Here is a 26,916-nt window from a genome sequence, read left to right as displayed (position 1 = left end):
TCAGACATAGCCATAATCTGGTGGTATTATATTATATGGCAACATACATCTTCTCATTTTTAAAACCATATTCTGGATGCCACTGAAATGTATTTATATATAGCATTAAATTTAATATTACTTTCAAAGATGATCCAAAAAAGAAACGCCAATATAACACCACATTATTAGCATGCATGCATGTAAATCTTTTTTTTTTTTTTTTTTGGATAAAATTTGCAATCATTTTAGGTTCCAAAGTAACTGTCTTGAAACTTTGAGTGATCTCAGATTTGAGAGCAGATGTAGGTCACTGCACCTAAATGATTATAGGTGCTATAGATACACTTCATCTCTGGCCAGAAAGAGAGCCCATAGAAAGCAAATGTAACATGGCTGACATTTACCTACACATGTGTCATGGCTTGCCTCAGAGCCTTCAGGGCAAATTTTCCTAATAGTCCTTCTAGTCCTGGAGAAAGATGTTCTGCTGTTTCTATACTCTGAGTAGGAGCTGTAGAGATGTGAGTATTGTCTGTAATGCTGCTGAGGTTGATAGTTGTTTCTCACAGGGGAGAACCGGGCAAGGTTATAGCTATTGTATTGAGTACCATAATTTGGCAGCCTCTCCAATCCAGCGCAAGATTTCCCGTCCCCTAATAAATGTTGTCCTGGGGGACAGATACACTTGAAGCTGCCGGGATTGTTGGAGCACTGATATGCACAAGGTTTAGGCACTTGTTCACACTCATTAATGTCTGCTCGTGTGGTGGCATGATATATAAAAAAGAGAAAAAAAACACATACACACATACACAAAACAGGAATAGAGAATCAGTCTGTGAAGCAACTGAGGACATAGTTACCCTTCAAAACCAGGGATACAGTAATTTCTCCTCAAATGTTGTGACCCTCTGAGGAAGGTTTAATAACTTAGTTTTTGAATATATAGAAAGATTCTGTGTCTCTCCCCAAAGCCTGCTTCCTAGGTACAAGTTTTATTTGAACATTTGCTTTGGAGTGCATGGCTAGAAAACCAAACACTAGTTCTGTGACTCCATCCTCCTGCTAATTGGCCTCAAGACCTAATGATTCTGTCTTCAGTCCTGCCTCCTTGTCTGGAAAAACCCCAGCTTTGACAGAATATCAATTTGGGCTATTTGGACAATATTGGCATCCTAAATTTTATCAACACTACACTCAGCTTTCTGAATTCAAACTAGGTAGGGACATCCTAAATCGCTGGTATTTGCATATCTTCCTCTGAGAAATAAGGGTGCAAAAGAGTATGAAATCCAAAATCAATACAATTATCATTAAACTGCAATTATAAAAAAGTCTCAATAGTATCTCTTGATACAATGATACAGTGCATTTTCAAACATATTTCTCTTCTCATTCTATCTTTTGACAAATAGATCACTCAGATGGATTCCGAATTGATTGAAAATGTTGGACATATTTTAATATGTTTAGATGAAAGTTTTATAAATATGAAACTCCCTGTTGTGCTTATTTATTTTTATGTAAGTGAACTTGGCCTTTCTGAATGCACCGTTGCCCTCCTGTGGTTTATTCTCCAAAGAGCAGTCAGAGTGATCTTTTCCAAATGTAAATCATTTTACACAGCTCATCTGCACAAGACGTCTTCCCATCACACCTTTAGAATACAATCTAAACTTCTTAGGGCCTCTTTAATCTCTTCCTAACTCCAGTAACACTGAACCTTAGGTTGTTCCCTGACTGGGCTCAGCCTGGAGGACACTTGCCCATGGCTGCCCCATCACAGCATTCAGTATCTCAAAGGAGGTTGTCCAAGTCAGAGTGTATCATCCTAACCTGGATCACTCTCTCCCGTTACCTGCTTCATTTTCCCTCAGATTGCTTATCGCTATCTAAAATTATATTCTATTTGGTTTGTGATTATTGTTTGTCCCCATGTAATACAAACTCAATGAGGACAAATATCTGGTGTGCCCTGTTTCGTGCTGTATGCCCTCAACCTAGGATATCATCCTTGGGAGCACGTATTGGGTACTCAAGAAATATTTCTTGACATGATGTATCAAATCAAACCACTAAGAGTAGGAACCTAAGTGTCATATGGCATAACATGGTCTTGAGTCTAGAGAAATCAGAGTTCAAAAGCTAACTTTGGTCTAAATTCCATTGGTAGAACACAACTCATCTCTAGTCTGCCCTCAGTAAAAATACTGCACCTCTAATCTTTCATGCAATTATAGTTTCAGATTGAGGGTTATTGGCAGAACTATAAAATTTTTAATTTTCTTTGTCTCTTTGACTTAATAATTCTGAATAATATAAGGCCATGCACGTTTTTCCCAACAGATTAAGAAGCAGGAAATGAAGACACAGAATCATTTCTTACTGAGATATAAACTAATAAATCCAACAGAACTTTATAAAATATTTCTCTATTTCTAGGTCAAGACATGGAGTTATATACTTGCAAATCTTCCTGTAAATTGGAAAAGGAAATGTAAACCAGGGATTGAAACCAAATCCTTTAATCCATTACTACAATGGCATGCAAGAACACAAGATGAATAATTAGAATAAAAATCGTAAATTAAGCTGTAAAAATTAGTTTAGTAGGCAAAAGACAAAATTAACACCTTCAATCTCTTAAAGGCAGTGGTCCTACCTTCCATCATTTTCTGTCCTCACTAGAATGCCTGACAAGCAACTGCTAGTCATATTAATAAAAAATAAACCCATTCCTATCTGGCAGGTCACTGTTCTGATGGATCAATATATTAAATTATATATAAAGAGAACATTAAAATTATATGTATTTCTGCTATTAAAAAACCTTTTAAAATATTTTCTAGTAATGGCATTAGCTTTAAGATTTTCTATGTGATAATTACTATGATAATGACTACATAAAGACAGAACTAAGTCTATATGGGGACACAGACAACTGAAGGAACGTATTTTTAAAGCATAGCATGAAACCCAGAAGTATTTAAAGCCCACGTATTTTATTTTATTTTTTTGCTGCACTTAATTATTCTGAAAAGGAATGCAAATTGAGAGATCAGGTTCTTAATTATAATTGCAGTAATTTACAAAAGTGTATGGTTTTCTTCTTACAGATATTTTCTACTATCTCTTATCCACCTTATTTTATAGTCAATTATAATTAAGGTGGAAACAAATAGGCAGTTGGGGAATTACATGAGATATTCTTACATAGCTCAGTGAATGGAGCATAGGACATACTAAATGTATGGTAGAGGAAGTAATAGTATTAACTTGAATTGTGTGTTCACATTTTAATTCCCCATACTTACACCTTATATCTCATACTGAAATAAAATATATCTATGAAAACATTTATGCCATGTTCATAGAGGATAACCAATGAGATAATCTTCATAATTACATTGTCCTGACAATTATAGTAGAACCTCACTTTAAATGTTGTGAATAGAAGCACCAGTAACTGATAATTATTATCACTTGACGTGTCTTTGCAAATTGAACTCAGTAGGAGGTCTCTGAAACAGTAATCAGAACTTGAAGCAAGTTGGTATGTTAGGTAATTCTACTGGTATTACTCAATGAGAGTTCCTGGAAACTTACCCACACAGGGTCTTCCAACTCCCTGAGACCGATAACCTCTTGGACATATGCAACGGTAGCTGCCTCTCATATTCTCACATATCTGGTTATACCTGCACTGATGGGTCCCATCTTTACATTCATCAATATCTATACATACGGAAGCAATAGAAAAGTAATCACATTTCCTCTTTCAAATTTCAAGATCATTATATTTAAAATAAACGTTCAGTAGCAACTGCCAAATGTTGCATTTCTCACCATGTGGGGAGAGATTATATTAATTTAAGACTTTGAGAAATTCTGGATCTAAATCCCAGCTCTGCCACTCATTAACTGACCCATTTTCTTTGTCCCACTCCCTATTGTGGAAAGAGTTTTTATTCTCAGCTTCCCCCCCCTTCTCTGTGCCCTCTCATCCTTTGGTCATCTTATTTATACTACTGACTCTGTCTATGCAGATCTAGAGCAGTTGTGCTATATCCCCTCTCATCTACTGTCCCACATTTCCAGCGGCTGCCTTGACATTTTCTATCTCCATGTTGTAGCAGGACTTCAGATCTAACATGTCTCAGTGTCTTATCCTTTTTACTCCCTTATTTTTGACAATGGCACTCCTATTTTTCCAGTCAAGCAGGCTGAAAATTTCATTGTCATCTTTGACTTGTTCCTCAGTTGCTGAGATTGAGTAATTCTACTTTCTTCAACCAAACCCCTATAGCTCTACATTTCATTCCCACTTAGCTAGATTTTTGCTATAGTTTCTTAAGAGGACTTCTGACCTTTCAGCCCATCTCATTTTTACTAAAACTTACATACAATTAAAGGACTTAAGAAAACATTTACTTACATTTATAGTGTCACAGGAGAAAAGAGTCTTTGAAATCTGATAGTCCAACTCCCTTAAGTTTATTTTTAATTAAAAATGTTATTAATGAAATATTTAAACATATACAGAAGTAGAAACAAAAGAATAATGAACTCCCACGTACCTCAACAAGTATAAACATATGATCAATCTTCCTTTATCTATTATATATATATATTCCCCTACCCCAGTCATATTATTTTGAAATAAGTCTAAGATATCTTGTAACTTTATTGATATGTCAGATTAAAAAATACTCCTATTTTTAAAATAAGAAACTTAAGTTGCTCTATGATCTTGAGGCTTGTCTAAGGTTACAGAACTATCAAGAAGGAAAGACTGATTTTAATACTTTATCTCTAAATCCAGCTCTTTTTTCCTTTGTACAGGTTTTCTTTCTAGACTTTTTCTTCCATCTATTCCTATTAACATTCCATTCAAGGCCATATTTTAGTGTGATAATATGAAACCTCTCATATTAGGTATAACTCCTTCTCTTCACACCTCTTTTATGGTATTTCCTTCCCCCTTGTTTTATAGGATTTTGTTTTGATTAGTTTTGTTTTGGTGCGGCAAGGGGTTAGGCCAATCTACTCCAGCACATTATAAGTACATAAGAGAAGGATTGGTATCCATTTTGCTTTTGTAAATCACACAGCTCCTAGCTATGCTAGCTCTGGTAGGCTGGTACTGAATAGGCATAAAAAGAGTGCATTTGAGGAGAAATATAATCTACTGTATTACTTGGTCATTGATTTGGTGCTTAAATAATATTTCTAAACAAATTATTTTTTGACCTTTTAATAAATTCTACTAGCAAAACTTTTTCTTAACCTCCTATGAAATTCTAAAGATACATTTTAAGTTTCATGTTAAAAATTATGTGAAAAATATTGAACTATCTAAACCAAATATGTAGTGAAAATGGGCTTCATATGGTCATAACTGCCTATGGTGAGCTTCCTTTCCTGGTATCTCCCTGATCCTAGGACCTTAGTGCTCAACCTTACTAGATGTTAGGAGCTAAAAAAAGATAGATATCCTTGTTAGATTGAATTTACTCTAATCATTGGTTTTAATAATAGATGCCCTATTGGCTTGTTGATGGTAAATGGATCTTAGTTACTGAACTAGCCATACACTCACCAATGCAGGTTCCATTTTCTGTCTTGGTCATTCCATTTGGACAAAGGTCAATGCACTTATAGCCCCCACGGGTGTTTTTGCAGTGCTGGTCTCGTCTGCATACATTCTGTCTACATTCGTTCACGTCTGGATAAAAGAACAAAGGTAATGCAACTTGATTTTCAGAAAGAACATCGCCTTTTGAACTAATATAGATCTTCACTGTATAATCATCACACAAGGCTAAAGGGCTTAAATCCAGTAAGGTATGTAATATACTTTAAAGCAGGAGGATAAAATATATATATATATATATATATATATATATATATACACACACACATACATATATATGTATTTTTTTCACAGATACGTTAGCTATGCCAACCACATCCTCCCCCTAGAGAAATAAGTAGTTATATAAATAAATGTATGTGTAGACACATGTATGTATATATGTTACATTTCTGTGTGAAAAATTTCAGTAAATATAAGGGGAAAGTAAAAAAAAGTTATGTAATTAGAGGAGATAGGTTATGTAAATAGAAAATGAAAAATATAAAACCAAGTTATTTTTTTTTAAAGTTCATTTTTTTTTAAAGATTTCTTTACTTATTTAATTCTCTCCCCATCCCCCCCCACCCCGGTTGTCTGTTCTCTGTGTCTATTTGCTGCGTCTTCTTTGTCCGCTTCTGTTGTTGTCAGCAGCACAGGAATTTGTGTTTCTTTTTGTTGCGTCTTCTTATTGTGTCAGTTCTCCGTGTGTGCGGCGCCATTCCTGAGCAGGCTGCACTTTCTTTCGCACTGGGCGGCTCTCCTTAGGGTGCGCACTCCTTGCGCGTGGGGCTCCCCTACGTGGGGGACACCCCTGCGTGGCAGGGCACTCCTTGCGCGCATCAGCACTACACACGGGCCACTCCAAACTGGTCAAGGAGGCCCGGGGTTTGAGCCGCGGACCTCCCATGTGGTAGACAGACGCCCTAACCACTGGGCCAAGTCCGCCGCCAAAGCCAAGTTATTTGTCTCCACTTTGTTTTTGTGTGGGTTACATTCAGGGTGTGTGGTAGATATCTTAAATACATGAATCAGACTCAGGACATGGCATAAGTGTTTAGTTCAGCAGCATTGGGAAGTTACAGATTGGCATTGCTTTGAACTCAAAGTCCTTTTCTTACCCATGCATTTTCTGCCTTTGAGCTGATAGCCAGGGTCACATCCACAGTGGAAACTTCCTATGGTATTGAAACAGCGCTGGTGACAGGGGCTGGATTCTTGACATTCATTAATATCTGTCAGATAAAACAGAATTTTCATTATATGCTGCTAGGAAACATGGGTTAATTATCCCAAGTTTTAAACATTTTAATGATCTTGGATCATTATTATATTTAAGACCTCCTCTCACATTTATCTAATACATTAGCTCTCATATGATCTGCTGAACAATCCATAGGATGATCTGCTGGCATCTCTCTTCAGTACTCCACAAAGGTAGACAATTCTAATGACTCAGAACTACATTGATGCAACACTCATATGCTTCAAGATTTTACCACATGGCTCCCATTCCTGCTTCTAGGAAGTTCCAGCCCTGGACAGACTGGAATGCTGAAGATAGGAAGAAAAAAAAAAATAAGCTAAGATCTGCAGTTTCCTTTGAAACTGACCTTTCTTCCCCACTCTTACTGCTATTATTAGCCTGATGTAGGTCTTTATTACCTCATGCCTGATTGCCTGCAGTAACATTGCATTCTCTCCTTGTTTTCAAACATTGCTCAATTAATCTTCCGAAACACCACATGGATCATATTGTAACAGAAAGGGTGTAGGCATGAGCTCCCCCAAAGTCCTGTGCACTTGTCTATTCTTTCTACTTTCTCTCCTCTGCTTTCCTCTAGTCTCACAGAAAGAGAGAGCCCCCTTTTCCCATTTTTAGAAGAGGCTCTTAGCTGAGCTCTGCAGCCCATCTCCTCACCAGGATAAGGATTGTGCTCTAGCAATTATTCCCTTTTCTGGTATATTTTTAAAGTCCTTCCTCTTTCCATAACCCTGTAAACATGATCAAATCTTTCCTATAATAACAAAATCCCCCTCTTAGGCCTATGCACATCTCAGGCTCCTGCTTCTTCTCTATCCTAATCTTACAAATGTTTCAAAAGAAGAATCACCATATTGAAGCAGGCTAGTAAGATAGGGAAACAATAGATGGATCTGAAATCTGGCAAGAAGTCAACGTGGAAATCAGGAAGCCCAAGATGGCTGCCAGAGGACCCTCCCCAAGATTCTGCCACTCAAAAGAAGACTTCTTCCGGAAGCCAGAAGCCCCTGATATTCCTTAAGGACTTTATCTTTGGGCCCTCCTGGGAGATTTATGGGGGAAATATGCAATCAAAGCTGTGAACAGCTGGAATTCCTCCCCTGCCATTAGCAAAGGGGTGGGATAATTAGCAGTTTAAAAAGTGGTGCCGGGCCTAAGTTTGCTCTCTTGTGCACTCTCTCGCCTGTGGACCTGTTCCTGCCCTCTGTGCACCACTCTTGCCGTTTTTCCTCTGCCACATGGCCACACAAGTAAACCTGGGCATTTATAACCTATAATGGGAAATTGTAGTCTGTAAATCAGCCTTCTTTATCACTTTTTAGCCCCTTCCTCTCTACCTGGGACCCCTGATCTGTTATTTTCTCCCATTTTTCTTCCTTCCCTACCTAATTACTGGCCTAACGCACCTGATGTACTCTTAAAATTCATTTCTGCAGCATAGCCAAAAACCTAAATGAAATCTGATAACAATATTTAGGCTCTTTGCATCCTCACCTTACATTCCTCTACAGTCAACTCAGGATCGCCAATGTCCCTTATTTGTGCATATTTTCTGCTTTAGATCTTTTAATTTAATCTCTTAAAATCCACACCTATATTAAGTTATATAAATGAGCGAAAGTCATCATATGCTTTCAAAAATATTTTTCTTAGTGCAGCTTTTTTCTCCCTCTTCTTTTTTGGCTTGGTCTCCCTTCTCTCATTTTACCTTCTTTGTCCACCAAAGGCAACCTACATTAACAATTTGGTTGTGAATCATAGCATATCTTTTCTATATACACATATATATCTCCACTTATATATATAAATCAATATCTATTTTATTATTGTTATTGTTTGTTTTCCAGTTACATAAATTTCTATACAAATCACACATAATTTTTGACATCTTGGTTTTCCTACTCAACAATACTTCATGGAAAACCAACCAAGCCAAACAGTGGAGCTCCAATTTACTCTTCATAATGGCTGCATAATGGATTATAGTGTGGATGAAATCTTCATTCATTCATTTATCTACTATTGACAGGTATTCAGTTCTTATCCACTATTTTTGCCCCTATGAAAAATCATGAAAAAACATTCTGGTAGTTGAACGCACTGGAGTTTTATGGATTAGCTCTATTATATCTACTAGATTCTATTAATCTCTTTTGTCAAGTGGTAATATAAGATGTTATTACTTAAAACCATTGTGTAACAAACATTTAAAATAGTCATGGATTATTTTATCTAAGTAAGATGTTACCACATAGCCCAACCTATACAATATCTAAAATGCTGTTCTGATTTAAGTTCTATAGAGTCCACTTGCATGATATCTCATTCTCTTCTTCTTTATATAATTCCTCTCTCCTGGAATTTCCTGAGTTTATTTTAAATGAGTCAAAAAACAGGTGTTCTTAATTCTTAGTACAATAAAGATAAAGCAATGGCCTCCATTTTTATACCTTGACAACTCAGCCCATCAGAGGTTCTCCGAAAGCCAAACCCACAATGGATCACGCAGCGATAGGATCCAATGGTATTGTCACAGTCCTGACCAGTATGGCAGGTGTGTCCACCCAAAGCACACTCATCAATATCTGCAACAAAGTGAGCCATTTAACAGAGGTGAGTTGAAGAAAGCCCAACCAACGAACCTTCTATGAAATGGAATAAGAAAAGTGATGGACTATGCAGTGATAGGATCCACTGTATTGTCACAGTCCTGACCAGAACAGCAGGTGTGTCCACCCAAAGTACACTCATCAATATTTGTAACAAAGTGAGTCATTCGACAGAGGTGAGTTGAAGAAAGCCCAACCAACAAACCTGCTATGAAATGGAAATATGAAAAGTGATGAATGGTATTTGAAAAATATAAGAAACTAAGAATAACAAGTTTTGGGCAAGCTAATATTTCAGGAGGGTTAAACAGCTGACAAGCTCACTGCAGCATGGTGTGACCCATCACTTGAGAATCAGGTGGCTTTAAAAAAGTTACTTTTCTTTCTGAGATCTGTTTTCTCATCTATAAAATAAGGCTAATACCTGTCTCTCAGAGTTGCTTTTAAAACAAACTGAAATAACGTATATAAGGTGCCCAATCCATACTGGACATTCTATAAATGTTATTTCCCTCTCTTTTGACCAGTTATCTCCTTCTCCTTTGCATCTTCCTTGAGCAAAGAGGGTGAAATATTTTCCTCTTTTCAATTTTGATTTACTTATTATACAACTAGGTTCTCAAACAAGTCTAACTTCGGAGGGTACACAGAGTCAGATAAAGATTTTTTTTTAATATTCCTTAAATGCTATCAGGAGTGTGTAATTAACTTAATTCCTTTATAACATCTTATTTCTTAGCTTCATCATTGTAGAATGAGGAGGACAATACCCCTGCCTCTTCAGAGTGTTGTAGGAATTGAGTAAGTCCCTACAGGTATCCCTGTTTGCAGTGTCCTATTTCAAGGCACTGCATGAGCAGTATTTCTGCTTTCTTTCTTTCTCAAACTAAGGAACACTTGCTCTTAATTGTTTCCAAAATGGGGGGGGGGGGGCGGAGGAAGTAAGGAAAAAGCAAATAATCTAGCATACTTTTCCAGGGTCAGAAATTGCCTTGCATTGTTTTAACACATCTATTAGTTTAAGCTATCTAAGTACCTTGACAAGTTCTTCCATCTGCTGCTATGGTGAGGCCTTTTGGGCAGGAGCAGTAATAGGTTCCAATGGCATTGTGGCAGGTATGGGAGCAGGGATTCCAGGCTGCACATTCATCTTCATCTGAAAGAGGAACAAGAAGGCACAGGCAGCATGTAAAGCCCTTCCTTACTTTCTGGGAGTTATTAAAATCAGTGAAAATAGTTGCTTACAGAGGCCAAAGAATTGAACTAAGTACAAAAGAAAATGTACTAAGGTGTCATAAAATGGGCATTGACACAGTGGGTGGAGATCCATAGAATAACCAAAAGAATATCCAATTCCCATCCTGGGGAGTTCTGCCACATTCTCTAATGGGACAGCAAGAATCCCCCAAGTATAGGGCCAGTGACTAGTGAAGAAAGACGGACCACTGATGGGCCCTGGATACTAATGACTGTACTTATGAACCTTTTCTTTTGAAATTGAAACTTAGCCTAGTAGTATAGGGTGCCTAAGAGTTACCTCCTGAGAACCAACTTGTTGCTCAAATGTGGACTCTCTCTAAGCCAAACTCAGGATATAAATGCATTACCTTCCCCCTACCCAGCATAGGACATGACTCCCAAGGATGAGCCTCCCTGGCACCAAGGGATTACTATCAAGCACCATTTAGCAATGCACCTGGAAAAAGACCTTGACCAAAAAGGAGAAAGGGTAAAGACAAATGACTTTACATGGTTAAGAGACTTCAAAGAGAGTGAGGAGGTACTTCTAGAGGTTACACTTATGCACATTTCAGTAGGATCTCAATGACTGCGACATCCAGGTACTATAGGCAAGGCTGACAGTTCAGGAGTTTGGTGTCCTACAAGCAGGCCTTACTTTGGAATTTACGCTCCCCAGTGTGACAGAACTGGAGTCAGTTATGGTTTCCCTACACATGAAACTTACACATGGCTCTTCTGTCCCTTATATTGGAACCTGTAATTAATACTAGAGTTGATAGGTGTATGTCCAAGAGACTTACATCTTTGGGCTTTCCATGTGCCATTTGGGCCCTGATTCTCAACAGAGTTGCAACATCTACTCCAGTTCATTGGACTCACCTAAGACAACTAACAAGGAAATGATGATGGACAATGACCATCCCAAGGAACAGAGGGAGTTTACAACTGCAAGCAAGATAGTCCCATCCATCTGCCCCATGGAATCTAAGTCCTCTCACAATTAGAGGCAGATCGGGTATCACCACCCCAGAATCCTCAGGATTGGGGAATGAACGATGTACTAGAGTAGACTTACTGTTATTCGACTATAGACTTTTTGTTATTCTAGTAATGGAAGAACTTTTATCATTGATGTGGAGGCAGTGGCCACTGGACATTTTGAGAGAAGGGAGAAGGAAAAAATAGGTGTAATATGGGGGCATTTTTGGGACATTGGAATTGTCTTGCATGATCTTGCAAAAACAAATACAGGCTATTATATATCTTGTCATAACTTACACAATTATACAGAAGAGAGTAAACTACAATGCAAACTATAATCCACACATAGTGGCAATGCTCCAATATGTGTTCATCAGTTATAAAAATGTTCCACACTAAGGAAGGATGTTGTTAGTGTGGGAAAGTGTGGGAAGGGAAGGGGGTGGGACATATGGGAATTCCCTACATTTTTAATGTAACATTTATGTAATATAAGCATCTTCAAAAAAGTGTTTTAAATACAAATTCTAAATAAAAATTAATTTGGGGGTCCTTGAATTATTTTTGACAAAGAACAGATGTTTAGATTATATTAGAAAATAATGATGATAGCTAACATACATGCACACATATACACATACTGTAATCTAAATGCTTTACCTGACTTAACTCATTCTTCATAATACTCCCAGGAGGTAGGCATTTTTATTACTACTCTCATTTTGCAAAGATAAAACTGAAGAACAAAAAAGCCCAGTGAATTGCCCAAGCTAGAGCTCCTCAAGCCATTTACTTATCTGTTGCCTTTATCTGTGACTCTTTTGTCCTGGCACTTGGGTAGGACAAGGTTGGTTTAGTTATTAGTCCTAAAGACTCAATCCTGCCCTATTCTATGATTAAGCAACTCTGAGGGTTAGGTGACTGAGCGTTGGATTAGTGTTGTCTCATACCCTTGGCAATCAAGCAGGCATACAAATCCAATGTCATTTCTGTGCTCACTCAATCTCTGGACATAGTCACCATCCCTGACACAGTTGACTGGGGCTAAATGTGGTCAAAAGCACGCACAAGGTTTGTAATCTAACTTAAGCTCAAGCTGAGCTCTGACACCTGGTACCTGAATGATTTTAGAAAATTTACTTAACTTCTCTACATATAAATTTCCTCACCTGTAAAATGGAAAGTTTATAGGGCTCTTGTGATGACTGAATACCTAGTAAAATAGCAATAGATATCCACTAAATGTTATCTATCATTAACACTTTTATAAAAATTAAAAAAGCATTATTCATTGTGGTACTTACCAGCACAGAAAGGTCCAACTGAGTCTAAAGCAAACCCTGATGGGCACTGGTTACTGGGATCTCCTGCCACAGAGAAAGAAACAAAGTTTACTAGCTTTTTAGAATATTAGCACCTTGTTTCTTTTCTGTCCATTCTTCACTGGGAAGATATGCCAAAGATGGAACCCATGACACAACAAATGCACTAGATGAAAACAAGCAGAAATGGAAAAATTTTCCTGTTTCTCAACCAAGAACTAAATGAACCATATTCCAGAGATTATTGGCAAGTTGCCACTGGAAACAGATTTTCAGTATAAGTTGTTCACATCAATCCAAAGAAAATTAAATAAAATATTCTGTGGTAACTAAAAAGGATCCAAGATCAATGTGTATGCCAGGCATAAACAAAGGCCAAGTCCTATTCTTCCAGCCTTTACTCCCTATTTTATTCTAGAAGGAGGAACATTATTTTCAAGCAACTTGATTAGTGCCAGTGAAAAACTGAAACTCCATGAAGAATCCTCCTTCTTCATGAATCTCTTTGTGAATCTCTATCGTTTGCAATGTTAAGCATCTGGATCAAAGTCCCCCTAGTGTTACCAAGTGTTTCATCTCTTCATTCAATCCAAGCAAGGGCAAAACAGACATATTATGATAGAACCAGTTTAAGTCAGATGTTGGAAAGAACATGCTCAAAAAATATACATGTTAGAGAGTTAGGGAATCTCCTTAAATGTGAAATAATTGTCTTGACTGGTTTAAACAGTTTAGCAAATGATTTTCAAACATCATTGACCTGCAAAAATTAAATAAAAGACATTTTTCAAGTTAACCTAGTAATGTGTGTGCACACACAACTTAAAAGGGCAACTGTCAAAATTTCAAAACTGGTTAAATGGCTAAGTTGTACTGCACTATAAACCTAATGACAAAATTAAGATCACTAAATGGCATTTATCAGGTGGCATTCTGGGTCACCAAAGCTCGGCTTTTCTGGATCAAGTGTAAACATAACCACTATAGTGATTTTTTTCTGAGGTACCCGGGGCCCTGGGACCTCGTGTGTAGGAAGCCAGAGCTCAACCACTGACCCACATTAGCTTCCCTGAGTTGGTTTACGTGTTTGTTTTGCTTGTTGTTCGTTTTTGTTTTTTCAGGAAGCACCGGGAACCAAACCCAGGACCTCCCATGTGGGAGGGGAAAGCGCAACTGCTTGAGGCACATTTGCCCCCCAACTATAGTGGCTTTAATATAATACACATATTCTTCGATATTTCTCTCTTCAAAAAGCAGAGTTTAATTTCTCCCCTCTTGAGTGTGGCAGTACTTAGTGACTCACTTCTGATGAAGAGTATGTGAAAAAGAAAAAAGGAGTATTACTCCCAGAAATAGGTTTAGGGAAAAAAAAGACATGACGGCCTCTTCCTTGTTTGCTCTTTTTATCACTCACTCTGGTGGAAGCCAGTTGCCATGTTGGGAGGACTCGCACACCGTCCAATGGAGAAACTGAGGCCTCCTGCCAACACCCATCACTACTGTGCCAGGTATGTGAACAAGCCTCCTTGGAAACTGATCTCTCAATCCCAGTCCTGCCTTCAGATGCCTTCAGCATCTGCAGAGAGCTTGACAGCAACTTTACAAGAGACCCTGAATCAGAAGCACCCAGTGAAGTCACACTTGGATTCCTATCCACAGAGACTGCAAGATATTAAATAAATGTTTAGTTTTTTAAAGGTAACCATGAATTGAATACATTTCTTTTGGGGGAAATTTTATTCATTCATCTTGTGGCTTAGAAATTATCTTAGGTTTTCTTTCAAATTTAATTGCACAAAACTTTATTTTCACTTTCATTTTAAGTCCTTTTTTAAGAGAGAGTCTGGATATTAGTTAGTTTTTTAGATTTACTTTGGAGATTCTCTGATTATAATATTGCTTGAGCCCTGCTGAGGACATAACACGTTGTTCAAAAACCGCTGTACATATTTATATATGTCAGAAACACTACTTGAATGAAAATGTTTCCTTGACTAGAAAGCTTGAGCCCTATTTGCTATTTCTAGCAAACAAATTGCTGAAGAACTTGAACAGAGAGGAGAAGTTCATGATCAGTTTCTACCTTGAGTATAAAAATGCCCCTGAGAGGATCCAAGTCTTCCTGCGCACGTGAGGGAGTGGGCAGAGGAGGGATGGGGCAGAACGTCCAGGCACAAGGGAGTGGGCAGAGGAGGGATGGGGCAGAACGTCCAGGCATATTGCCAAATGGTAACTGAACGGTCACTGTAAGCGTCCTGTGCTTTATCTCATTTAAACCTCACAACCTCATTACTAACACTGCACCCAAGTTTTGGATGGGGAATTTAGGTCTGAGGTTACATAAGTTGTCCAAGGTCAAAGAACTAATATGTGCTGGAGTGAGGATTTAATTCAAGTTTCTTTCAATCAAAACTGAATCAGGTGGTAATTATAATGTTTCATTTTTTCATACATCCTTTAATCCAACCAGTACAATGTATGGGCCACTGGGCTGGGGACATAGCTGTGGGAAAATGTGTCATGTAAACATAACTTACTATTTGATAGTAGTTTTAAAATTTTGGTACTAAATGGGGGAGATACCTCATTTGAGAAATTTGGGAGATACTGTAGGTTTCATGAAGCTAGGGAGGCCTATTAAAATTGAGCTTGTGGGGATACCCTGAGGCAAATTTTGTAATGCTACAATGTGTGGGAGAGTGCTTCAAGATTAAGAGTTGTCCCTTGCCTGCAAGATTTTCATGGAAGTGAGGAAGCTGTTTGTAATTATCTAAGCCTAGAATCTTTCTTCCATATATTAAGCATTTTTTGCATGATTTAAATATACAATGAATTTTCCAGGAATGCAACTATTATATATATATATTGATAGTTGATTGTGTTTTGTTTTATTCATAACTTTACCAAGAGTTGCTCAATATTTTAGAAAAAATCACATCAGGAGTTTATATATGGGTTCAGAAACAGACTACTTCGGTATCTTTTAGTGTAGTCCTATCCAAGGACTTTTATATTGAAATACATAATACTTTATTATTAACTACTTTCCTTTAATTTATTCTTAGTATTATAAAGTATGGTATTTTACGTTATAGTAGCATTACTTTTCAGTTTTAAACAGTAGAGGGACAATACCAAATATTTATATATTTCCTTATGTCACAGTAATATATGATAAGTGTAAAAACTTCAAAAAGGTCTAAAATAAAATTCCCTGTAAGTTTACCGCTCAGAACAAACCATTGCTGATAATTTGATGTTTTTCCCTCCATTCATTTTAATAAAGATGCCAAACTTTACCATTCATAAAAATCCCTTTGGGAGCTTATTAAAAAAAACAGATTTCTTGGTCAAAATTGCCAGGAAGAGGCTTGGGGTTCTGTGTTTTTAACCATTGTAGGGGTTTCTTTTACTCAGCTGTGGTCAACCCTCATTTAGTTCATATTGTACACTGCTTTTCAATTATTATCATGTCATGACCATTCTCCTTTTCTTGCTCACGATTATATTGTCAATATCTAGAGCAATGACTGGGACATGGTAGGCATCCAACAAAAATTTGTTCAATGACTAAATGAGCTAAACATTTCTTCAAAGTTTTTAAATGATTAAGAGTTTATGATACAGGTGTGACATAATTTACATATTTAATTTATTTAATACTAATATATTTATGACTGATTTTTAAAATTATAAATAACACTGTATGAAACTTCCTGAACATGCATCTTTCATCATGTCTGTGATTTTTCTTAGGACAGACACCTAGATTGAGATAACTGAAAAGATCTGAATACTTGCAAGTCTACTGATACATACTGCTTTCCAGAAATGTTGAGTCAATTTATACTCCCTGGCAGCAGTTTAGGAGGGTGTTTCTTTCCCTGTGTTTCTCCAATCCTGGGGGGTTAGCATACCTTTTAATCTCTGAAAATAAGAGTTGAAAAATAGTACCTCATTGTTTTAATTTGCATTTCTTTGCTTAATAAAGAAGGTAAGCAGTTTTTCATATCATATGCCATTATTATTTTTTCTTTTGTGGTTTTCCTGTTCATGGCCTTTATGCATTTTTCTACTGGGATTCTTGCTCCTTCTTATAGATTTATAAGAGACTTCTATATAGTATGGGTTAATCATAGTTGTCCATAATGAAAATATTTTTTCTTGGAGCACATTTCACCCTCTCAATTTTATGTTTTTGCTCCTCTCATGAGGAATATTTTAAATTGATTTGTAGCTAAATTTATTTATATCTTCCTTTATGGTTTCTGATATCTTCTCTTGATTTTTAAAATATAAAATATTTTATCATTGTATTTTAAAATATATACATTTGAATGTAAAGGTTGGAATTTTTTATGAAATTAATTTATAGTTGTGAATTGTTTTGACCAGTAGTTTCCAAAAGACAGTGTGTACACTAACTACATCAGAATCAGCTATGGGCTGTAGTAAAAATATACAGATTCCCAGGCCCTACCTTTGACTTGCTAAACCAAAATCTCTGGGCCTAGAAATCTCATCGACATTAAGCACTCTAGATGATTCTAATGCACTCTGACCAGAGCTCTAATCTGGACCCAACACAAAGGAAGAGAAAGAAAATGCTGGTTAAGCTACCAAGAACGCAAGCTTGCCCCCTAGTGATCACTCAAAAACAATCGCAGGTACACAATTTTTGCAATTCACAAGAACAAAATCAACAATAAATGGACACATGTATCAGATGTAACACCTATAATTATAGTTTGCAAGAGTAGTAAGGGGCCTTAAATACTCTTTAGTGTATTTCCCTATATTATGAGACTCAAGTCCCCTAACAACACCTTTACAGATGCCATATAGACCTTCAAGTAGTTTCAGGCTTGGAGGATTTACATGACTGGCTAGAAGAAAGTACAAGTGACTTTTCAAAAGTTATTTTAATTCCTCTAGTCCCAGATGGTATAAATTTATTTTTCACCAATGTCTTATACCCAGCTATCTTTTTGAATTGGATGGAGTACGTACAAAACAGAACTATAGGTTAAATTTTAAAACTAGACATGATTGGTAAAGAGAAAATATAACTCTTCATTCCAGGAACTCTTCTTTTTATGCAAGTTACCAGAAAATGTATGATAATAGTAGAATGATATAGTAGCTATGAGATTTCATGAATCTCTCATCACCTCAAAAAATGTGAATGCATACTCCCAAACTACTATGATCTCAAATTCCATGAAGCAGTTCTGATAAGTGTGGAAGAAGAAAATAGTTATATGTGCAATGGGTGAAAGAAAGAGTAAATAGTGATAAATGAACTTTTCATTTATCTGCTGAGCATGATAGAAAATGGTGCTATTTAAAATCTTCTTGGGTCTGTTTTGGGAAAACTAGCACATGCCAAAATGACAAGGTCAATGTGAATAAATTTAAGTTTGTTCATGGGATCCTGGAGTATTGAACCCAAGTCACATAAACTTTTAGTGCCTGTAACATAACTACATGTAAGCGTCTCTCAGCACCAAAGCCCTGCAGAATATGGAATGCAAATTCCTGGGGTGCCTCTTCTGACTGAAAAGGAAATCCTGGGGGACACACACATCAAAGAACTCCGCAGTATAAGGAAATGCTAAGATTAATGATTTCAGAACTATGCTTGAAAAATGGAAAACAGTTCAAAAATGGTAATTTCCAGAAACAAGAAATGACAGTTGGAATCCTGATTATTGCTGCACAACTTTTAAAAGCATCTTTGAAAATTTGACTTGCTTCAAATTTTGACTAATTTAGGTTAAGACTCACCTGTACATTATGCTTCAGGAATGTTAAATATTCATTGGCAATCATAAACTTCAGAGTGATAACAAAAGGACTTCATTACCCAAAGAAAAATTGTTCTGGAAGATTATATACTTTACTCCTTTTTGTATATTTAGAATAAAGCAATAAAAATTCCACTCTGTTGTATGAAAACACATATTAGTAAGTTGAATGTAGTAGAACTCCCATTAGATTAGCTTATACCACAAGATTTTATCTACCACAGAACATGGATAGCATGCATAAAAAACCTGGTGTCATCATGTTAGGTGTATGCATTAATGTCTTTTTTTTGAATGGCATCAATGCAATTCTTCTGATCCATTTCGAAGGACAGGTATGGTATAAAGATGTGGACTTCCTTGTACCCTAATTACCTTTGGCAATTGAAGCATGGATTTTAAAATCTAAAGTCTCTTTTAACTGGTTGTAGTCAGATTCCACAGAGGAGGCATGAAGTGTTTCTACCAAGAAAGGCATTCTTCCTCGGGCCTGATCATAGAAAACTGTGTGGTTCCACGTGTATGGGACACTGATGCCGTCGACGGTGAAAAGTCTTGTTGAGGAGGCATGCAGCTGCCCAGGACCTGTTTGAATGTAGTCCTCTGTGTAATCCTAAAGAGGACAATATGGATTTGAACATCAGCATGGCTCATATTATTTTTTTCCTTGAGTAGTCTATGAGATGCAGAATAAGAAGTAGAGACTAAAATTACAGTTTCAAATAAATTGTGATCATATAGTATTGTTCAGGAAATAACTTGAAGTTTGAACATTTTTAATATACCTATATTAGTTTCCTTATTATATTGACATAAATAGAGTTCAATAAGGAACTCAAGGTAGCATGGCAAGAGTAATGAAAAGATGTGAAAGGGTATCTTTCCTTACTTTGGGAAATACTTTCATGAATAGTATACAGAAAGTTTTATATGAGAGTTAACTATTCTCTGTGTCTGCAGAAAATTAAACAAGTGGCTTAAGTCAATATAGGAACAATCTTGGTCCTGACAAGTGGGGTAATAAACCACTTAGAGGGTCTGTAAAGCATTGTCTGTGAAGATTTTTAAACAAAGACGAGGTAAGTATTTCTACCCTTAGCAGTTTAGACATCAACTCCCTAAAGTCTCCAAGGAATCTACACAAGTTCTCTAGGATCTTCCTATGGTTCTTTGACTCATACTGTTACCACAATGTCAATAAACAGGGAAGGCAAGTTATCCTGATATTTTACCTTTACAGTGATGTCAACAGGGGACTGAAGCTGCAGGACATAACCACTCACAACGACATCAAGCAGCAAAGCACCATCTGAATCTAAGCCCCGGGCAACATGAGTCATTCGCAAGATTTCTCCTGGGAATCATAATGCATTCCTTTTAACAGCAACTGATATACATTTGTGTAAACACAGAGCAAATTTACCTTTCATACAAGTTCAGCTATGTTATTTTAATTCAAACTTGATTCACACATAGATAGTATGGAAATTAAGTTAGCTCTTAGCCCCAAAGTCAAGTTAGGCCTATTGAATTTATTTATTCTAAAATTTCCTCTTATATGGGAAAAATGTAGCATATGAATATAAGAAGGTTTCAACATTTTATACTCACAAGCTGTAACAGCAAGTAAGTTTTTAAAAATGGACTGCCTCTGAGAAGGGACAGAAGGCTTAACCAGTGGACTGACAAACTACAAGTTTGGCCCCAGGGTTTTGTTCTTTCTGCTTCTTTAAATAGTAGCAAAAGGGCATCTTAGTAAGTGAATGGCCTTGAAAAGATCCACTTGTCTTCTGGACTGATTAAATGCTCGTTAAAAACATGCCATCCTGCCGTCCTTCTTTTTTAAGGGTCATTGCCACTGAAGCTGAATGCCTTTGAAAAAGGCTTGAAATGGAAGTCTATAAAAACCTTTATGCACACATAGTGTGGGCCAAGAGTAGCTAATACATATTCATTAAGACTAAGGATAAAAGCAAAAAATCCTTTTGATTTATTTCCATCTTTTCAATAAAGAGTCCCTATAAGCTATCATAATTGAATCTCAGGATCATAGACAACAGTCTTTAATTACTATCAGTGACTCTTTTCCTGCTCTGCTTTGGACTTTAAAACCCTCTCTAAGACCTTAACGAGAAAAGATACAGAAAAGTGGAGAGAAAACTTTAGGGGTATAAAAATCACTATACTGCTTGAAAACATACAGCTTCTTATAGATCCCCATATCTTTATAAGTTTATAGGAAAATATGAAATTGCTTTTATATCATTGATGATAAGATTGGATCAAAAACTTTGAAATTATCCTCTGCAGGAATCTACAACACATTTTTCTTAACCACCAACATTTAAGGCCATCTTACTTTTTATACTAATAGAATATTAAATTAAGCTGACACTAACCAGTTGCAAATTCCACTTGGGTTTCTCTCTTGAAGACTGCATTGGTGAGGGTAAAGCCATTGACAGCTTCACCTATTTCCTTTGCTGTTGTCCAATAAATGGGATTTAGAATAGAAACTATTTTTCTCATTGCTGGACCTAAGGGGAAAAAAGATACATAAGGTAACAAAGCAAAATATTTACAGTCTGTTGTTGTTATTGTTTTCTTTTTTAAAAAATTTATTTCTCTCCCCTTTCTCCCCGGTTGTCTGTTCTCTGTGTGTATTTGCTGCTTGTTCTTCTTTGTCCACTTCTGTTGTTGTCAGCAGCACTGGGAATCTGTGTTTCTTTTTTTGTTGCGTCATCTTGTTGTGTCAGCTCTCCGTGTGTGTGGTGCCATTCCTGGGCAGGCTGCACTTTCTTTCCTGCTGGGCAGCTCTCCTTACGGGGCGCACTCTTTGTGTGTGGGGCTCCCCTATGCGGGGACACCCTGCGTAGCACGGCACTCCTTACGTGCTTCAGCACTGACATGGGCCAGCTCCACACGGGTCGAGGAGGCCCAGGGTTTGAACCGCGGACCTCCCATGTTGTAGATGGATGCCCTAACCACTGGGCCAAGTCTGCTTCCCTGTTATTGTTTTCATAGCATGCTATTCATAAGGATGAATCCTAAATAATCTTGAATCACAACACAACAAATACCAATGGTAAGAGCTTACCACTGGGATAGCTACTGATTATTTAGTTATAGCATTGTCTCAGAAACTTTAAGTGAAAAAAAGATGAAGAATCTGTCCTTTAAACAAAAAAGAGGCTTATTAAACAACTTTGATAAGCAAAGAGACTCACCAAGACTGCGAGGTACATTGGTAATCCTGGCATGAATTACTCTAGTATCAGAGTTAGGGCTATCTGTTATTGTGGCATTAAGGAAAGCAATTCCAAATTCAACATCATTAATGTTTCCAATAACACTCCCTCTGGCATGCTGTGGCCCACCTATTGGAAGAAAAACCATTCCTGGATAAGGAAACAATTCCATCAACATTACATGGGAGAAAAGAAGGCCAGTAGTTCAGAGATGCTATAAATCTTTTCTCAAATATCAAAAGAATATATGACATCTGAATTTAAGGGCAGAATAAATAAGCTTTCAAAACATTCTACTTTCATGTAACACCTAGCATCCCCCATAAATCAGGATCCTTCCAATCTATGTACATCATAGAATTATTTCACAATCCAAAGAATACAATCAGCATCCAGTTCCTAAGCCAAAATAAAGTATGTGTTTGTTGATGGTGCTGAAATGATGATGGTGAGGAGAATTTATTGAGCATGTCATGTACTATAGTAAGCATTTAATATGTATTAACTTTTAAAACTATCAGCAATCCTATAAAGTAGCTTTAAATAGTCCACAGTTTGTAGACCAGGAAACTGAAGTCAAAGGAAGTGACTTTTTCAGTATTACATCGCTAGTAAGTGGTGGTGTGAGGATCTGGGCATGGGTTTGCTTGGGTCAACACCGAAGTTCTTTTATCTATTGCCTCCTTCATAAGGACACAGAAGGTAAGAAGGGATCATTAGCAAAACCAGGCCCTAATCTTTGTTACAGGTCACTTCAACATAAATGGGGAGTATCTAAGGGGAAGTGTTCAGTCTTGAGTTTAGAGTAAAGGATTTTCTGCATAGTAAATTGAGGGTTAATCAAGTCCTTTACTGTAAAGCAATTACATATATATTGGGAAATGCATAACTTTGAAAAATTTGAGGACATTATAATTTTTGACAGTGCAATTATGAAAAACAATATAATTTTTAAAAAAGTATTTCTACAATATTTTTATGTCCAACATAGTTGTTACTAACACAGAATAGGTGGTTAATGAATATTTTTTAAATGAATAGCATGATTTGATAAGAGAGGGAAACATTAGGAAGAAGCTGATAGTGAAATTCATAAATATTCATTATTTATGCCTTTTAATTGGATATATTTTAAAACAATCACTAAATGCTTCAGAAACTGTTATCATGTATTATATAGCTGGGAAAAATTTAACTGTATTCAACCTCAGAAAAATCAGTAAGTTTGATACCTCATCATTTTAATGTGCATTTACTTTGATTAGCAGTGACAGAAAACATATTTTCATATTGATTCAGCCTCATATCCTGTACTACATTCCTTTGTTCTTCAAGTATTGAAAGTGCAATAGGAAAAAAAAAAGGCATGAGGCCTATCTTCATAGAACTTCTATTCTAACAGGGGAGAAAAAAAGAGATGAATGTTAAGTCCAACTGTGATAATATATAGGGTGTCTGCTACTCAGGGAGGTCTGAGAAGAAAGTGAAAGCAGAGTGGATATCTAAAGGAAATTTAGGACTTAACTAAACGAGGAAAGGCAAGAGGATGGACTTTCCAGGTAGAAGTATCATGTGTTACCCAACAAATGTAACTTGTCACATTCGAGAAACCAAAAAAGAGATAGCTTCAACAGTGATGGGACTCGTGGTGCAAGATTATGCAGGAAAGTAGATGGTACAGTCGTCAGGACCTGGCAGACCATTATGGTCCTTACCTTTAGTCCTAAGCAGGGGGGAAAGGAGGTAGAGAAAGATGAATTCTTTAGTTTTCTGAATCATCATTGACAAGCTTGGCCTTCCATTTTGACTCTAGTCTCACTACAACATCTCGAGTCCCAGTGCTCAAAAGAAGTCTCCTAGTTCTGACTATCTGGCTAGGATTCTTGAAACCTTCTGCCAAACTTCTGTAACCCAAATTGTCTAAGTGGATTTTTGCTTATTCTGATTTTCTGCTGACTGCCACTAAAGCACTAACCTCACCAGGGCTGAGCTACACAATGCCTCAACTGAAACAAGATCTGTTCCCATACCTTATTTTTAGAGCCTCAAAACCCTTGGAAATCAGTTGATATGTTGAGCAGTGGACTGGTAGACACCCTTTTAGGTTGTCTAGATTCTGCAAATCTTTTAATATAATCTCCCTCTCTCACACTGTCAAATTGGTCCTCTCACTTTTTAGGGATATTTTATTTCTAAAGCAACCTAAGGCTTTGTTAAGTCCATTGTTATCCTGATACTTCAACAAGGTGAAACTTATTATTGGTTTTCTTATAGTCCTCAGAAGTCTAGCCTCTGAGACAAGTACCCTTTGAATTATCTACCATTCTTGGGACCCCAGCAAACTCTTTCTAGGGTCCATGAATCCCAAAATTCTGAATTTGTTCCTTCTGGATTTTTCCATCACATACAATATAAAGCCACATGGCATGATTTGGGAATAATGGTACTTGAACTTCTTCTATTCTTTTTCCTTGAACTAAAGTGGTTCTCTTAGAACCCTGTTTTACTTTTTCATGCATGTTCCCCACATGCCCATCCTTGAACGACAGTCTCACATTGTGTACTTCTGTTGTATATTCAGTTCCTACCTTGGTCTCACTTTAACCTGAAGTCTCAGCTTAGTTTCCCCCATTCTGCTTCACCCTTTTACCCTTTGTGATAGTTTGAAACTGGGTGGACTTCAGAAAATTATGTTTTAAGATCCATTCCTGTGGGTGTGAACCAATTGTAGGTGGGACCTTTTGACTAGATTATTTCAGTTAAGGGCCCTTTGTTTAGATTATTTCAATAAGGCATGGCCCAGGGTGGGTCCTAATCCTCTTACTGGGATCCTTTGTAAAAGGGATGAATATGGAGAGACACATAGGAGCTCAGAGAGGAACCCACAGAAGCACAGAGAGAAAGCTACAGGAGCAGAGAAAACCCACAGAAGCTGAGAGAGGGAGCCACGGAAACCAGGAAGTAGAAAGTGGCAAAACCCAGAGTAGAAAGGAGACACTGCCATGTGCCTTCCCATTTGACAGAGAAATCCAGTATCACTGGCAGCCAGTCTTTGAAGAGAGAGTGTTGCCTGGTACTTTGATTGGAACATTTTCACAGTCTTGGAACTGTACACTTACAACCTAGTAAATCCCCATTGTAAATGGCAACCCCTTTCTGGTATGTTGCTTTTGGCAGCTTTTAGCAACTAAAACACCCCTCAAGCCCAGACTGCCTTTCATGGCTAGGCAGACTGTACCTTTTTAACAAGGGAGCCTGAAAGTGCAGAAGCAGAAGCTAAAGGACACGAGCCTTCGCATAGAGCTTCACCAACCAGGGGAAAAAACACAACACATTATTTTTTCTAATTCTTCCTCCCAGAGTTGGCACAACTGTGCAGTTTGTGGGATCAGAGTGGCACTTATTCTAATTTGTCCAAATGTGCTGGAAATGGTCCTGCCAAAGTCTAATTCAATTGCTTACCTGGACATGCTTGTACACTGCATCTGGATACCTGAGTAGCATCTCCTGGACAGGGGCGACCATTTTGAGATGGCACTGGATTGCTGCACAGCCGTTTCCGAGACTTTTCACCTCCTCCACAAGAGGCAGAACACCTGCTCCAACTATGCCAGTTTCCCCAACTTCCATCCACTGGAAGTTAGGAAACAAGAACAGAATGGTCAATATAAACATATTGATAACAGATTGGTTTTAAAATCTACCCTTAGGGTGATTCTGCCGATACAACTTTCATTTTAAGTTTTGAAAGGATAAGCTGTTACAATGAGCACTAAATGAAAGGCTGTACTCGTTCTACGGCCAGGAGTGGAGGAAGCTCACCGGGACACATGTTGGTGTTGCATCGCTGGATCTGGGACTCGGCGCCCCCACAAGCTCTTCCCCCATGGGAGGGAAGCGGGTTATCACATGTGCGGTACCTCCGCATTTGTCCTCCGTTACACGTCCGGCTGCACATTTCCCAGTCACTCCAAGGACTCCAGTTACCATGAGCTACAAACACAGAATCATACAACAAGAAATGGAGCCCTATAAATGAGAAGTATTAAACAATGACATTTATCTAAAAGTTATGGGAAAATGTGTTCAGGAATTGAAAAGAAACATACAAGTCTATAAAGAGGGGACTTTCAAAGGCAGATTGTCTAGCTGTTTTGATTAAAAACTGGGAGCACATTTCAGTGATTGTGCAATTCCACTTAACATAGATACTGAGTCTTAAAGTAGTACAAGAGCTTGAGGGTATGAATGAAACAGAGTCTCTGTCCTTGACAAGCAATGGTTATACATTCAGAATTCAGTAAAACTCAGATTTCCAGATAACAAGTGCTAGGGACTAAAAGTCAAGCTTGGCGACTGAATTAACTCAAAGAGCTGCCTGTTTGCCTCCACAGAAGAATCATCAACATCAGTAACAGTCAGCATTTAAGAGTGTTCTTGTCGTTGAACCCTGTAGCCGGTCCCACATAAAGAAAATGAAATAGGACACAGCCCCTGCCCAGGCAAATCAATGGCATCTAGTGTATTATACAGATACAACAGAAACTGTATCTACTGGGGCTGGGGATTGAAACTGGGACCTTGTGTGTGGGAAGCTGGCGCTCAACCACGAGACACATTTGTTCCCTTGAGTTCATTTTTTCCTTTGTTTGTTTGTTTTTAGTTTAGTTTGTTTTTTTAGGAGGCACCAGGAACCAAACCCCAGGATCTCCCAAGTGGGAAGCAGGTGCTCAACCACTTGAACCACATCCGCTCCCTGTACTATGTTTTGATACCCTAAACCAAAAGTAGAAGAATCCAGTAACAGAATATTATAAATGTAAGGATGT

The 26,916-nt window shown here is 37.5% G+C and overlaps 1 protein-coding gene across 1 annotated transcript in view; it reads right to left on the bottom strand.

Moving 5' to 3' along the window:
• The window catches only part of HMCN1 (hemicentin 1), a 515,334-nt gene that overhangs the window by 13,193 nt on the left and 475,225 nt on the right, over window positions 1-26,916 (bottom strand). The window contains exons 92-104 of the mRNA XM_004468435.5: window positions 25,910-26,080; window positions 25,550-25,720; window positions 22,067-22,216; window positions 21,239-21,376; window positions 20,072-20,193; window positions 19,215-19,452; window positions 13,015-13,077; window positions 10,524-10,643; window positions 9,329-9,463; window positions 6,736-6,849; window positions 5,582-5,707; window positions 3,589-3,717; window positions 387-737 (exon numbers count right to left, since the gene is read on the bottom strand). Of these exons, the coding sequence (XP_004468492.2) occupies window positions 387-737; window positions 3,589-3,717; window positions 5,582-5,707; window positions 6,736-6,849; window positions 9,329-9,463; window positions 10,524-10,643; window positions 13,015-13,077; window positions 19,215-19,452; window positions 20,072-20,193; window positions 21,239-21,376; window positions 22,067-22,216; window positions 25,550-25,720; window positions 25,910-26,080 (2,028 nt within the window). The remainder of the gene's footprint in view (window positions 1-386; window positions 738-3,588; window positions 3,718-5,581; window positions 5,708-6,735; window positions 6,850-9,328; window positions 9,464-10,523; window positions 10,644-13,014; window positions 13,078-19,214; window positions 19,453-20,071; window positions 20,194-21,238; window positions 21,377-22,066; window positions 22,217-25,549; window positions 25,721-25,909; window positions 26,081-26,916) is intronic.

This window comes from Dasypus novemcinctus, chromosome 13 (assembly GCF_030445035.2).
Source record: "Dasypus novemcinctus isolate mDasNov1 chromosome 13, mDasNov1.1.hap2, whole genome shotgun sequence".
NCBI classification, from domain to species: domain Eukaryota; kingdom Metazoa; phylum Chordata; class Mammalia; order Cingulata; family Dasypodidae; genus Dasypus; species Dasypus novemcinctus.
This window is presented reverse-complemented; position numbering and strand designations above follow the sequence as displayed.